Source organism: Tigriopus californicus, chromosome 2 (assembly GCF_007210705.1).
Source record: "Tigriopus californicus strain San Diego chromosome 2, Tcal_SD_v2.1, whole genome shotgun sequence".
Classification (NCBI taxonomy): domain Eukaryota; kingdom Metazoa; phylum Arthropoda; class Copepoda; order Harpacticoida; family Harpacticidae; genus Tigriopus; species Tigriopus californicus.
In genome coordinates, this window is record NC_081441.1 from 1 (window position 1) to 15,656 (window position 15,656).

Sequence of the window (15,656 nt, forward strand, 5' to 3'; positions counted from 1 at the left end):
GAGGGGATTCGATCAGGGGATTTCAACGAGGGGACCCAGTGAAGCTAGCTGCCAAAATCCAGCTGGTTTTTGGTACCTCGGATTGCACCCGCGCGACGCTACTATCCAAAAGAACTGGGCCTTTGACGAGGTGGTCGCCAACACATGCTCTTCGAGGATTCGGTGGTTGCGTCCAATTCCGTTATGAACGCGGGATCCACTTTCCTCGCGGACACAGAAACCGTAATGACTGTCGGAACCATACTCAAAGAATTCTGTTCGAAAGGCTGGCTTTCGACCCAAGACAAATGTGTGTCTGAGGTGTGGTTCTCGCACGAGGCACTCTCTAGGGCAATGTCCAGCAATAGACAAGGTCTGCTCATTATGCAAGAAGAGAGGCCATTTGGCAATTGTGTGTTTGAGCTCACAACAGTCCAACACTGAATTCCAAAGTGGGAAAGGAAACAACATGCAAAAGCTCAATCAAAGCCTCGATCTAAAACTTCTAAAAATGTTCTTGCTACAAGCAATGGAAACGAAGAAACTGCGATAATGAAGGACTTTCTTCAGGGGAGGATGCTCATTACCTTCACGCTTTCATGGCAAATGCCACTCCAAGCATCATACCACAAATCCTCGGGTACACTTCATCCTTGACGGGACCCACCTCTCGGCGTCGCCGATTCCGGAGCACAAATTAACGTTGTCCCTCGGACTCGCTCCCAAATCCCTTCTGACTCGCTTAAAATCGACAAAGGTTCGCATCAAGCCTTATGGAGCCTCGTCCGAGCCAATCTTGCCTTTGGGAGTAAGTGTAGCGGATATAACTTGGGGCAGCATCACACTGGCAGCCAAGTGGTATGTTGGGACGATACACCCTCTCGTCCAATGATAACCCTGATTTCCTGCGAGACGTGTGTATCGTTGGAATTCTAACCATCAACCTGCCAAGCCTTGGCAGGAAATCCGCTGACCTAGCCGTCCAAGCCGTCCAAAGGGTAACATCATCACAAGACATCAAAGTGGGGAGGTTTCGGTCAGTGTTTGAGGGAGTTGGACTTTTGGGGACTACGAGGTCAACCTCCACTGGTCGACACCCAAAACCCGTTGCTTGTGCCCCAAGATACGTACCTTTTCATCTAGAAGCCAAAGTGGATCAAGCCATTCATCAGATGCTTCTGGATGATGCCATTGAGCACACCCTANGCGGACCATCACCATGGGTAAGCAACATCCAGGTAGCCCCCAAAGACAACGGAGATATACGGATAACTATTGATCTTCGGAATCTCAACAAGAGTTTGGTTGATAGCCGCATCCCCATACCCACTGTCGATTCTATTAAGGCTAGCCTCGTTGGAAGCAAATTCTTCTCAAAATTGGACTTCAGGTCTTCATTTCACCAACTAGCTTTGGCCCAATCATCTAGGCCACTTACAGTATTTCGGGTTGGGGGAGAACTATTCAGATTGAAACGACTTCCCATGGGTGTGAAGCCTGCATCGGGCGAGTTCATGCTCGCCATATGGAACAACTTCAGTGATATCTCCGGGCTCCACGCAGTACATGATGATATTGTGATTGCCGGGGCGACCAAGGAGGATCACGACAGATCCCTACGATTTTTCCTGGAAAGGGTACTGACTACCGGCATGACACTTAACCCGGACAAATGCATCTTCGGGGTAGAAGAGATACCGTTTTGGGGAATGCGCGTATCATCTAAGGGAGTGAGCCCGGACCCCGAAAAAGTCAGGAACTTAAGAGACTCGCCAAGGCCTAGTACCAAGGAGGAGCTTGTGTCGTTTTTGTGCATGGCCCGTTCAAATTCTGACTTCATCCCTTTCATAGCCAGGGAAACGCCCAACCTAAGAGCACTTACCTCTAAGCATGCAAAATACGAGTGGACCCCTGTCCATCAACTTGAGTTTGACAAGCTCAAAAACTCTCTCCACGAACAGGCCTGTCTGACGTACTTCGACGCAAAGAAGCCCACCTTTGTGTTTGTTGACGCCCATCGGGATGGATTGTGCGCTATCCTCGCCCAAGGGGACACAGTTCACAACGTGCAAACGGTGGCCATCTCATCGCGGGCCACCACAGCTGTGGAAAAGCGATACCCCCAGTTTGATCTTGAAGCCATGGCGGTTGACCACGGGCTAAAAAAGATGAAAATCTACCTCGTCGCCAACCCAGACGTCACCATTGTAACAGATCACTAGTCCCTTTTGCCTATATTCCGAGAAACCCGACCTGGATCCATCAGAACCGATCGCATCATCCTCAGACATCAAGATGTGTCGTTCAAAATGATTTGGAAGGCAGGAAAATCCAATCCTGCGGACTTCTTTAGCCGGAACGCCACGCCTCTCCATTGCCTGGACCCCAAAGATCTTGGGTTGGGCTGTGACATGGAGAAAGTCATTTACGCCACCCTGAATGGGGACGTGTTCGCCGCCCTGACGCCAGCGGAAGTAAATAAATACACACGCAGAGATAAACAACTCACGGCCTTGAAGAAGTCCATCCATAACGGCACTTTGACCGAGGACCCGCTCCTCCGACCGTTTAAAAAAGTATTCCGCGAGCTCACGATATCGGAGGGTGGCAACGTACTTCGAGGCCCCCGAATTGTTGTTCCCAAGGGACTACAAGAGCGCGCTGTCTCTCTGGCCCATGGTGGCTCTCACCTCAGAACGTGCTCCATGAAGCGACGCTTAAGAACGGTGGCGTGGTTCCCCGCCATGGACACACACATTGAAACCCACGTTCAGCAGTGCAAGGTGTGTCTAACTATCACTGAGAAGGCCACCAAAGTGGAACAACGATGCCATGCCACACCAGAACGCGCATGGGAAGCAGTCTCCATCGATCATTTTGGCCCACTTCCCAACAACTCCCACGTCTTGGTAGTTAGGTGCGACCTCTCCCGATTTCCCGCCGCCGTATTCGTCCGTGCAACCACAACTTCTGAAACTGTGGCTGCCCTCACTGAAATATATACAACCTATGGATTTCCCACAAACCAACGGTCGGATAACGGCCCTGCCTTCCGCTCTCATGAATTCGAAATATTCTGCCATCAATACGGCATTTCACACTCTTTCACCGCCCCTCATCATCCGAGGGCAAACCCGGCGGAATGTTTCATGAAAGTTTTAAAGAGAACCTTCCAGTCGTGTAATGCATCTAGGAAGTCTATGAGAGAGGCTCTATTGCAATGCCTCAGAGCATATCGAACCACTCCCCACCCAGTAACAAATGTCCCACCAACCTCAATGATGTTCTTGAATTACAGGTCAGAACTCCTAAACATTCCGAGAATACCCGGCGTTGCGACTGAATTGGTGAAGAACAGGGACAGTGAGCACCGTTCTCGGGCGGCTCAAAATTTTAACCGCAAAGTCAAGACCAAGCCTTCGTCAATCACAATTGGACAACTAGTGATATTACGAGACCAAACCCGTGGATCAAAATTCACCCCCAAATTTAAAGCGTGCCCTTACCGTGTCCTTAACAGAGAAGGACATGCCACCTTCTTGCTACGCAATGAATCAACAAATCAAGTATTGACTCGCCATGAGGACGACATGAAAATAATCCCTGAACAATTCCACCACCATACTCCCCTGGCACCCCGGAACAACTTTCCCTTCTGGCTCAGTGATCCTCCGCGGGACACCTTGTCAGTTCCAGTGTCCAACCCTACCCAACACAACACATCCAAAGTCACACCCAACTCAGGCCATCCCCATCCCAGTGCTGAACGACCTCCAATGCTTTCACTTGATCTCTACAAGCCCAGCCCCAACTCGGCGAGAGTTCTTGACAAAGCCCTGGAGAGATCCACGGATGGACAGGGACAAAAACAACCAACACAACAACGCCCATGTCGAGCACATCGACCGCCAGATCGTCTTGGGTTTGGCCGTGTTCATCCAATGAATCCCAGACCGAGGGTCAGCTTCAGTGACGACCTCACAATCATCCCAGATCCGCCGGCAGAACAAGAGACATCCGAAATTTTGGGAGTGCTGATACATCCGACCAACTGCCAACTGCCTACCAACAAATGATTAGCACAAAGCAATAAACGCGTTCTCCATTTCTGTAAGTCGTCAATCATAAAGGCAGTTAGTTGATCCAACGATCCCCTACAAGGCTGGGGGTAAGACCAAACGCCGAGCATTAGATCCATTGTTTTATTTCTAACCATATGTTCGTTTTAATAAATAGGTTCATTCGCATTCCAACTACCGTTGTTTTAGGTGGATATCACGCTTCGGAATCTCACGCGTCATTACTTCGGGCAGAGGTGCCCAATTTTCTTCTGAGCTCTGGTCAGGTTTGTCAAAAATCCTGAATGTTTCTTTGCAACCAACCACTTCGTTCCATCCCCAGTCTAATGGCCTTGTCGAGAGGCTCCACTGTCAACTGAAGTATGCCCTTTCCTCACGTCTCCAAGACAACAAATGGTATGATCAACTTCCTTGGGTGATGTTGGGACTTCACTCTTCAGTCAAATTAGACCTTGGATGCTCTCCTGCCGAATTGGTCTTGGGTGAAGCTTTGGTTATTCCTGGTCAATTGGTTAGCCCAACCGAAGAGATTGCTGTCCCGGATATTCGACGTGCTTGGTCGTCAATTTTGGATAATTTCCTCCCTACACCCACTTCATTTCACGGCACTCCTCGTTCATTTGTCCCAAAATCTCTGTCAAGCGCCGCTTGGGTTTACTTGCGTCAAAGTGGTTATCGGAAACCTTTGTCTCCCAACTATCGTGGACCATATAGAGTTCTTTCTTCTGGGTCAAAGTGTTTCGATATCATGGTCAATAACAAAAAACAAACCGTTTCCGTGGACCGCCTGAAACCTGCTATAGTAGCCGCTCCTGCTCCAGATTTTGCTTCCTCTGCCTCATTCTCGGATCAAACAAAGCCCATCAGATCATCGACTTCAAATCCAACTCGGTTGCGAAGTGGACGGTTAAGCTCCCCACCTTTGCGATTTACTTCGGTTTGATCCAGGGGGGAGGTGTGGCGACCATCTCATGGTTTATGGAATGGTTTATCTGATCAGATAGGAAGTATTGGCTACTCAGCTGTTGCGCTCCTGCGTCGCCCTCATTCTGGTGGATTCCTGTCTCTCTCTGGTTGATGAATAAAAAGTTAGGAAGCTCCATTAACCTTCGCTTCAATCCCAATCAAGTGTTCAGGTCCTAAAGGAGCATTGATCGTTAACGCGTAAGTGGAAGAGGGATCAGACATGACATTCATCAGTGAGAATATCCTCAAGAAGCTAGGTTTTGTGGAGGCAGGCACATCACGCACTCCATTGACGATCGATGGAACGACGTCGACCACCAGCCTAAGTTCGTACAACGCCGCAATCCAAGTTGGCAATCCAGAAACAAGTGAGACGTTCACTCTTGAAGTCAAGTCACTTCCTGTCACTTGGAAGGGTCTCAAAGGGACTAATTGGGCGTCTTTGCGTGGGAGGTGGAAACACCTCAAGGACCTGTCTCTGAGTGAAAACGACGGACCAGTGCATCTGTTATTGGGATTGGACTCTGGACATTTGATCGAACCGTTAGAGCAAAGAAGAGGTCAAAAAGGAGAGCTTTCTGCATTTCGCACTTGCCTTGGATGGGTTTGTAGGGGCCCAATCAACGAACAAGCTTCAGTGAGTCAGTGTCGACACTCAAACTTTGTTTAAGACTCCAATCTCCTTTTGGATCAGCACCTCGATGAATTCTTTGCTACAGAATCGTATAGAGCAGAGGGTCGAGTCGTATCTGACACAAAGATGAGTCTCCAAGATGAATACGCACTCAATAAGACCAAGGAAAATACCAGGAAGCTCGTGTACAAACCCGGCTATGAAGTCAGTTTACCTTGGATACCTGGAGTATCTTGGCCGGAGAACAACAGGCGATTGGCCGAAAAGAGGTAAGCAGGATTGGAGCGTCGGTTTATCAGTAGCCCAATCTTTGCAACGGCTTACCGAGAGTCCATAGGAAAGACCATTGAAAAGGGTTATGCTGTGAAAATTTCGAATCCACGCGGATTGGACCATCCCTGTCAAGCTTTTCTTCCTCATCATGGGGTTTGAAAGAAAAACAAAAAAGACTTACGAGTGGTGATGGACTCTGTTCCGTACAAGGATGAGATTGAAGGTCTCCCTTTTCCAGATAAATTATTTTGATTCCCAAAACAACAACGGAACATGAGACTATCCCGTCTCTGACCCTAGCAATAGGTTACCTGCCAAGAGAGCGCCCTTCAAAGAGAGCACCTATTTTGCTAGGGCTTAAGTCGTTTAGACCTATCTAAAGATCTCTGGTTATGGGGTTTTTAGAGCCAACACTACGGTCCCAAAGAATGAAGAACAACAAACTCTTTATATACTGTTTCACCATTAATTGTATTTCTTGTGTAAGTACAGTATTATACAATGCAAGACATGAATTAGGATCTTACCTTATCTCGACTGTTTACTTTTCTACCTTTGCTTGACCAAGTCGTGAGGATGATTGCAAATGTACATGTATTGGGGGCATGAATTGGTACACCTGAACTTGAGTCTGGCTGTGTCACAGAAACGTCCCGCGTCGTTTCTCAATTATGCATAGAGTATCAACCGTGCGCATAAAAGGTAAACAAGTCGCCTATCGATAATGGATACAAAAAGGGAAACAAAGTCGCCTATCAATAGTGGGAAAAAGGGAAACAAGTCGCCTATCAATAATGGGCACGAAAAGGCAACCAAAGTCGCCTATCAATGATATGCAAAAAAGGCAATCGAAGTCGCCTATCAATGATATGCAAAAAGGCAACCGAAGTCGCTTATCAACGTGTATGCTTTGACTCAAAGAGATTTAATAAGAGAGGTGTATCATTACGATAAAAATATAGAGGGGAAAACCTTTAAAAAAACCCACCCTCAAGCTTGGTCATCAAATAGGGAATCCACGGCTTGTACTCCTGGGCTTCCCAGCATCGAGTCCTATCAGCGTTTCCGCCAAAGAATCTCCACTTTAGGCACTATGTACTATGCACCTTTGATCAAATTATCGCAATTCCGAAAAACGTTAAACAAGTTCGTAATTTTACACTTCAACACAAGAAGACTTTCTGTCTTGTGTTAAAGTCGAAGTAGTTTCACTTGCTCCAAAGTGGAGCCAGAATGAAGTATAAACTTGTATTACGTTTCACTTCATCATATCAACTCACTTTCTTTGCTCTGGGGGACGGCTTTTTATACCCGAGGTTGATGTTCTAGAGGGAAGGGGGCCCGTGAATACAGAGTTTTGCACCAGAAATATCCAGTACGATGGGGAGTCACTGCCCCTTTTCCAGAATGCTTACGTGTGATGGGCCTGGTTGCTAGATCTCGATCAGTTGCCAAGCTGCAAGTTGTTGCTTTAAGTTACAAACGGGTTTATAAGATACTTTTGACTGTTCGTATTCATGGGTCTAGATCCATGACCACCGCTGATTACGTAAGTTTTCTAGTTTCAGAAGATTTCCCAGATATATCAAACATACCCCCGAGCATTCAAGTTGTCTGTTTCCCAAATTTCGCCAAGTACAGAGAACAGTGCACAACACATAACACTCCCCGCCGTTGGCTTTGAGTATCAAGCCAACCAACTTGTTTCCCATGGGCCTTTGCTATGTGTCTACTTTACGATAGATAGAACCTAGGTATCCAAATTGTGTCGAGATCAGGTCGTTACAAACATTTATACATACATTGGGACCTCATTTTTTTGTGGTTTGACGCGTTGAATCCGTTGCACACGGGACCGTTTCTGCCGGAAAGTTAGCGGTTTGTAAATGTCTTTTGCACAAATAGGAATCACGTTATTAGTCCTACAATTATCCCACCATGGAAAAAATCCTCAAGCCGCATCGTAGAACTGCTTTCTGGTGAATCGACCAAACACGGCTGCCTTCTGAAACACCCAAAAGAAATGTTCTGTAGTGTGGGTTTTGCACTGGGATCGATGATGCCCTCGGCACTTACACAACCCGCATCGTGAATTTAAGGTTTGACATCCCAGTATCACATGCGGGAGTGCTTTTTTGCAAAACTCATATCCACAGGAGGTCTTGTTGCTCAGATGTTGGCACGTTGCAATAGTGTGATGTTGACTTGCACAAGCAAAGCAAGCATTTTTCCACACGACCTCGTGTTTTAAGGCTCTTGGGATACGGTAAGAAGGGTTCTTTCGGGGATTGGCAAAGAAGTGCAATTTCTTTGTTGATCTTCTTCTTGATGCTTTTTGCGAAGGCTGGATCATGGCGTCGGGTAATCCCTCAATGGTAGGTTTTGGGACGGGTTGGTGCAACAAGTCATTGAGGTTCAGCATTTGATCGTCCCAGTCCATATTGACACCCGGGGTCTTAGGGACTGGATGGGGGTTGATGTCCGCAAGGATTAATCTTATTTCATTTAGTGTATTCACGAATTCATCTTCCTCATCATCCATTTCTTCTGGAGTAAAATAACGTGCAGGGGGCAGACTGGGCTCCTGTGCTACAGGAACAAGATATTGTTCTCGTAACTGGTTTATTGCTGAGTTGGTGGTTGTTGCAAAAGGGTTGATGGAGGTGATCCAGGTCAGGATAAGGGCCAGTGGCATGACGGCATCATTCACCAGGTAACTCAAACAAAATCGTTCGAATTTCCGAATTGACTTTGGCCACTCGTAAAGATGGTGAGATAGGTGGGTCGGGACTCGGTGTTGTATTTGTTTCCGTTCTCCCAATGTGAAGGGTTTGTAATTAGAACCGAACAAGAGCTGACTGACGTGTCCAAGACCAAACCTTGTCGGATTTGGGTCGTTTGGGAAGATATGGTGCTGGTCTTGATCATTTTTCATGAGGCGTTGTGTATCAATGACCCTGTTGACGTGAATCCCCATTTTTCCCAATCTTCTCTGATGTCTTTAGCGAGATCAGACCCCACTTTCGTCACATTGACATCCTCTAATATCATTGTTAGAGTGGGTGGTAATATGCTACGAAATACGCCTGGTTGCCGTTGCTATTTTTCAGCTCGGAAATTCCCAGGATCCATGAGTGTCCCGTAACCACTCCAATGAGGATTGTGCTGAGACTTTTGTCTTGATGATTTTCGGTATCGATTGACAAGATGGACGCAAGCCTCAGACCTTCTTTGAGTTCGGCATAGGACTGCTCCCAATGATGAAAATTTTCAATAAGAAACTGAGTGTCCGCTGGTTTTGTGTTAAGACCACGCATGTAGAGGTTTGAATTGACCCACGTTTGAGCTGTTTCTTGCCACGTCATGTTATCTTTCGTGAGGTTTTTTCTTATCTCTTATCTCTAGAAGGAAAAGCGAGCATTAGTGTTTCATCCTTAGCTTAATTTTTACTATGTTTCTGCGGGTTTCCGCCCTCAGATTTCTCATGCTTCTAGGGAGCTCCTGAAGCGGTATCTCTTCGGGTGATAAAGCAGGAGCGTTAGACGTAATATTTGATTGCTTTGAACGGTTGCAACATTTCAAGCAACTCCGTGCTCCCATAAACACTGCTCCGACAATTGTCGCAATTCCAATGCCGAGCACAATTTGATGAACTGACCAAGCTTCTGGCGGTTCTAATTTTAAATCATCAACATTCATGGGTTCTATGTTGTTGAGTTGAATGGTTTCCAGGTGTTTCAATTCGTGCCCTTCCAGGAAATTACTCACGTTTTACTCCTGGGGTGGGTGGAGAAACTTGGCCTGTTGGTTTAGCAATTCGTGCTGCCCATAGTTTATAAAATCTTTAGTTTCTCCACTACAGCTTATTAATGTGAATAACATGGTTCCTTTTAGTTCTGGCGTGTAAGTCTGATTGTTAGGGCATTTAATTGTGATTTTGGTGGCTATTTGATGGTGAAATAAAAAAGTGGAAGCACCAATTTGCCTTACTTGAGGGTGTTTCCCAATGATTTGAGCATCACAATTCTCCCGCTCTAACTTATTTTCCATCATCATGTCTTCCTCACAGTGGTGGCCATTGTGCTTGAAGATGACATGGACCTCGCAGAAACAATATTCTTGTATTCTTGTGCACTTATCAATTTGGCTTTGCGTGATTTGCGAGTATCTCGTAAGGTCATCATTATATGCCATGAACTCCGGAAGTTTCAACTGAGTCACAGCTCCCGTTGACCCCACATTGAACGTTAGGGTATGCACTTTGTACAATGTCATTGTCTCAGTCGGATCGCCAATTGGAATATGCATTACAACAGATGTAGCTTGCGGCTCCTTGATGACAGTGAAAGGCAATTGAAATATGCCCGAAGTCTCTTGTAACAATATTTTTTTTTATCTTTTGATAATTCAGTGCTGAGTTTACTCATCGCCATATCAACAGCATTCAGGGAAAACAGCTCGGGATGTAACACATTGACAATTAAATCTTGCATTTGGTGGACCATTGTTCAATGATCTTCCACCAGTTTTTCTAGTATTTGGTCCACTTTTATCAAGAATACATCCAGTTTTTCTTCGGTAAATTGGTTTTCTATCAAACGCTGTGTGTGCTGAATTGCCTCCTGAAACTGAGCGTCTAACACTCCCAAATGATGTACTTCTTGCTCCGTTTTTATTATGTGTTCAGCCATCACTTTTTCGTTGTTATACGTCGCAGAGCTTCCAAATAGATGGGAAATTTGTTCTGCGGCAAACGTAATAGCGCCTCCCAATGCAAACGCTTCTAAGGATGCAAAGAAGCGCTTTTTTCGACGGTGGTCGTTCGTCTTTAACCAACCGCGTATCAACACGTCTTCCATGTTCTCTTAGCGTGCATTCCTTTACATTTGTGACCTGCTGTGATTAATTTTGGTTTGTTCTTTTGCCAAGTTTCAATTGATCCAGTGAGCTGAGTTGTCTCCTCTAGCTGGATTGTGAAAACTAAATGGCCAACCGTCAATCCCGTGTAAATAGTTCCAAATGGTTCTAACATGTATGGTTTATCAATTGGCAGGATCTCAAATGGAGGTGGTTTTGGTGTGTCTTGCTCAGAGTTATTCGCTGTTACTCCTTGGGGTATTTCGTTTGCGATCAATAGTGTTTCTTGTGAGTCAGCCATACAGGAGCATATTAACGAGGCCATAAGGGCTAAGCTGGTTAAAGCATTTGCAAATCTTTTCGGTTTTTTGAGGGTGCGACCTTTTCTGGAAACCTGGTTGTCTTGAGTTCTCTCGGTTTGTTCTGCTTTCTTCCGTGGCTTATGTGCCATTTTCTTGTTTATCTTTTTGATGTGGACTCTTGTTAAATGCTCTTTAGTTGAATGAGTGGTTTGTTCCTGCTACCAATTTTGTTCTAACTGGTATATCTGGTTAACTCCCCGTTTGATTACATTATTTTGCGTTCTCAGAGTCACCACTTGTTCAACACCGTCCGGGCCTGGATGAGTTTCGATAACTCTGCCCATTGGCCACTTCTGTTTTGATAATTTCTCCCCAGGTTTTATAAAGATGAGTTGGCCAACTTGAATTTCGGGGGTTATTCGTTTTCTTAGTCGAGGATTCTGCAAAGTTCCAAGGTATTCTATTGCCATCGCCTTTCAAATCGGGCTATGACCATTTGTCGGTGTTTGTAAGCTTTTTGGAACGAAATTTCTTGATGAGACTCCACCTTCGTCGGCATATTCAGAATTGGTTTGCCGATTAAAAAATGTCCTGGCGTTAGAGGCTCTAATGACATGGGATCATCCGACATTGAGGAAATCCGTCTTGAGTTTAGAATGCCTTCGATCTGAACCAAGGCGGTTTCTAATTCTTTATGTACAAGTAAGGCTGATCCTATCGTTCTTCTCAAGTGAGTTTTGACTGTCTTTACCAATCTTTCCCATGCTCCCCCTTGGTGAGGTGTGTATGGTGGTATAAAATTCCATCTTATGGCTTTTGCTGTCAGCTCTTTTAGAAATTGTCCCGTTTGTTTGAAGGCATTATCCGACATGAATAAATGAGGTGTACCTCGCCTAGTAACGAATCTCGATATGGCAATAAGGACTTCATCGGTATTAAGCCTTTCCGTTAGCTATAAGTGAATCGCTCGTGTGGTCATGCAAGTAAACAACATGATATACCTTTTTTCTATTCCATTACCCTCCCCGCCTTTTTGTTTCACAAAAAGTGGGCCTGCCTAATGTAGACCAGTTGTGGTGAAAGGTGGTCCATAGACGACGAGAGGTGCTGGAAGTTGGGAAATGGGGGGTACGCTTGACTTAGACGATCCTTAAAGCATTTTGGACAATGACGTAGTGCTTTGCGTAAGGTTTGTTTACCTCGTAAGATCCAAACAGTTTGTCTCAGGTGCCCTTGCAATTGGTCAAAGCCGCAACATGCTAATTGAACATGAACGAATTGAATGTACAGATGTACCATTCGTGGTGTGCCAGGAAGTATGGGTACCTCTTGAAAAGGATTATCTGATAATGTTAAACGCCCTTTCATACATATTAAACCTTGATGATTGATGAAGGGGTTAAATTTGGCCAAGGGATGATTCGGAGGCAAATATCGGTTCTTTGCAATGAGATTTGAAAACGACGGCCATATTTTTTGCTGAACCTCTTTCATCCATACTACATTTGCCTGTGCATGATGGTCTATTGTCCATGGTGGAGAGGAGTTAAGAGGACGCAACTTTTTTAGGAATTTCAGAACGAAACAGATCAGGTTGACAATGTGATGTTCAGGTTTCCCAAAAGAATTTCGTCTTGGTCTTATTGGGCCAAAGCACAGACCGCGTCATTGTTATCCTTGGATGACGCCTGAAACGTATTTTTTTAATTCAACAGAGGCCTCCTTGGGGGCTGGGGCATATCAATTAGGGGTTTGGGACGCCAGTCGGACCCATTATCCAAGTGTTCATGGCCGTGGCGTTAACCAATCCTCTCGAAGGAATGTCGGCTGGGTTTTCTTTCGTGGCAATGTAATGCCATCGATTACAGCTTGTGTGGTGTGTGATCTCTTTTACGCGATTGAATGCAAAAGTTTTAAGATGGGCCGGATCAGTGTTAATCCAATGCAATGCAATCACTGAATCTGTAGAGGAATGAGCGTTTTTTTTATGTTCTTCATGGTGGCGGCGATTTTCTTGTACAGGCCAACACCTATTTTGCAAGCCATAAGTTCTAATCGCGGTAGGGTAAGCCATTTTGGGGGGCTACACGCACTTTTGCCATTAACAGGGTGACTGACTTTTTACGTAGCGCACGTACAAACAAGTTGCGTAGGCCTTTTGAGAAGCGTCACAAAAGATATGCAATTTGGCTTGTTGTTGATTGTCAGGTAATCCAATGTACCGTGGGAATCGCAACGTTTCTTGGCTGAGCAAGGATTGAATTGCCTGATTCCTGTCGGTCTGAATTGCGGGAGGCAAAGTATCGTTCCAATCAATATTGTTATGTTTCCAAATGTTTTGCATACACATCTTTAAGAGGATGGCGTGAGGTTATATTAGACCTAGAGGATCAAAAATGCTGGCCAACTTGGATAAGACACTTCGTTTTGTTTCTGGATTGTTTGTGTCCCAAGTGGAGGCCATGGAATGAATTTTAAAAATTGATTTATCTGTGTTGGAGTGGAAAGACACAACAAGGGTTTTTCCCTTTTGCTCGTCTTCCTGAAGATCCAACAGCGCCTTTGGATTTAGTTTGTCAGCTGGAATTTTATTACACACTTCTGGACAGTTTGAAATGAACTTTGTCAAATTGAATCCTCCTTTCTCCAGTAACATGGTTACATTCTGCAGTTGCTCTATCGCCTGATTTGCTGTGTTTGCGTAGATGAAAACATCATCCATGTATATGTCATTTTGCAGAATTTTACTTGCCAAAGGGTGAGTTTGAGCGCGGGTTTTGGCCAGATGTTGAATAACAGCATTTGCCAAGTAAGGGGAACAAGTTAGGCCAAAGACGGGGGTTGAAAATCTACAGATTTGAACTTCGCCTGATTTTGGATTTTCCCACAAGAACCTGACCAGATCTTGGTCATTCGGGCTAAGATTGATCTGCAAGAACATTTTGGAAATGTCTACAGCTAGGACAATTGGACTTGTTCTCATTCGAAGAAGGATGTCAACAATATTCTTTTGCAATTTCGGTCCAAGAAGCAATTGTTGATTAAGAGAGGTACCCCGGTACATGGCAGAACCGTTAAATACAATGCGGACTTCCGTGGGGACAGCTTCTTTGTAAATAACCGTCGAATGTGGGAGATAGAAGACCTGGTTTTTCGCTTTTATTTCCTGTTGTGGAACGACATGGGCAAAGCCCTTCTCAAAGTAGTCTTGCATGGCTTGGTGATAAGCTGTAGAAAACGAAGGGTTTCGTTTCCACCGCCGTTGAAGAGCTTGAAAACATTTTAATGCCTGGGGAAAGTTGTTGTTCAACGCGGAGGGGGGTTCACTTTGAAAGGGAGGGAGACCTCGTACCGCCCATTATGGATGGCGGTGTTGGCTTCAAAGTATTTAACCGCTTGGGTTTCTGAGGCCTTCAGAGCTTCACTCCTATTGTCCGTTATCCCAATGGACTCAAGTGTCCAGAGTTGTGTCAAGTCTTGCTGAATGGTGGTTTTTCCCGTGAAAACACTAACTGTGTGCATGGCCGTGCTATTGGGTTTTGCAGTGACGTTTGAGTTATTGACATTGGTACCCATTCAACAGTGTCCAAACTTTGTATATACAAGACGGGGAACAGCGTTTGAAGTTTGTGCATTCTCCTTAGAGTAAATTTCCCCCAAGTAATCAACTCCTATAAGCAGGCCAATATCCACTTTGCCCGTTAAGTTGGGCACGCCATTTTGACAGATTCAAATTGTTTCCAAGTGTTTGGATCGAAAGTGTGAATCTGAGAACAAATGTTTTTATTGTGGTTGCTCTCAATTTCATCGAGGCATTGGCATTTTCAATCTTAAAGTCAACCACCTCATGATTTCTCTGTTCGGTTACTTGTTTACCTAAGGTATGAATACGCATGTTCACGCGTGTACCTTCTAGACCCAGTGCCTTAGCCAAGGAATGTTTGATAAAAGACGTGGTACAACTGGAATCTAGCAAAGCATAGACAGTAGCAGATCTTCCCTCTGAGCCTCTCATCGTTATTTGTAAGACCTGAAGAATCGAGCCATTGACTCCTTGAAGCAAATCGATCAGGTTAACCCTCTTTGATTTAGCTCTCTGATGTGACGATTCATTTCCTGAATAAGCTTACGCGGAACCGCATATATGTGAATTAAGCTGTCGATTTCACGTTTATAGTCATAAAGTGACGACGTAATTGCAAGCGGAACGCCAGCAGTATGATACGCATTGATCCTGTCCCAAAAGAGGGACAGGATCAGTGCGTATCGTGCTTACTCCTTCTTTAGTTCGTTAGTACCTGCCTGCTGCTGTTGCCTACTGATGAATGGGTGCTCCCTCTAACTTTCAATTTTTCTCTGGCCCAGGTTTTTATGTAGCGGGACAGAATAAGGGTGTTGGTGTAGTTCACGGCTGCCCCCTGCTGCTGCGCATCCATGATCACCGGGTTTGCCTGTCTCCTTTTCCAGTTTGTTATGTAGCGGGACAGGATAAGGGTGTTGGTGTGGTTCACGCCTGCCCCCTGCTGCTATGCATCCATGATCACCTGGTTTGCCTGTCTCTTTTCC

General features: G+C 45.4%; 2 protein-coding genes across 4 annotated transcripts; one reads left to right on the plus strand and one right to left on the minus strand.

The window, feature by feature from the left end:
* The first annotated feature begins 2,132 nt into the window (after positions 1-2,132).
* Positions 2,133-6,228, plus strand: LOC131876804 (uncharacterized). The gene is made up of 2 exons (XM_059222293.1): positions 2,133-2,896; positions 3,278-6,228. The coding sequence occupies exons 1-2, from the start codon at positions 2,289-2,291 to the stop codon at positions 4,053-4,055; spliced, it is 1,386 nt and encodes a 461-aa protein (XP_059078276.1). The 5' UTR covers positions 2,133-2,288; the 3' UTR covers positions 4,056-6,228.
* Positions 6,221-9,526, minus strand: LOC131876805 (uncharacterized). 3 transcript variants are annotated; one of them, XM_059222295.1, is made up of 2 exons: positions 6,920-9,526; positions 6,221-6,646 (listed from the first exon to the last, which is right to left on the minus strand). In XM_059222295.1, exon 1 carries the CDS (start codon positions 8,906-8,908, stop codon positions 7,883-7,885), a length of 1,026 nt encoding a protein of 341 aa, XP_059078278.1. In that variant the 5' UTR covers positions 8,909-9,526; the 3' UTR covers positions 6,221-6,646; positions 6,920-7,882. The 3 variants fall into 3 exon arrangements, with proteins under 3 accessions (XP_059078278.1, XP_059078277.1, XP_059078279.1); XM_059222294.1 differs by having other exon boundaries at positions 6,428-6,683; XM_059222296.1 differs by having other exon boundaries at positions 6,428-7,936; positions 8,008-9,524.
* Between the last annotated feature and the right edge of the window lie 6,130 nt (positions 9,527-15,656).

What these genes read in the sequence shown, in the direction of transcription:
- LOC131876804 (XM_059222293.1), top strand. Translation starts at nt 2,289, where the DNA reads ATGATTTGGAAGGCAGGAAAATCCAATCCTGCGGACTTCTTTAGCCGG. An exon ending in TCCCACGTCTTGGTAGTTAG is followed by an intron (nt 2,897 to 3,277) that starts GTGCGACCTCTC and finishes CTTGAATTACAG; the next exon opens with GTCAGAACTCCTAAACATTC.
- LOC131876805 (XM_059222295.1), bottom strand. Translation starts at nt 8,908, where the DNA reads ATGGGGATTCACGTCAACAGGGTCATTGATACACAACGCCTCATGAAA.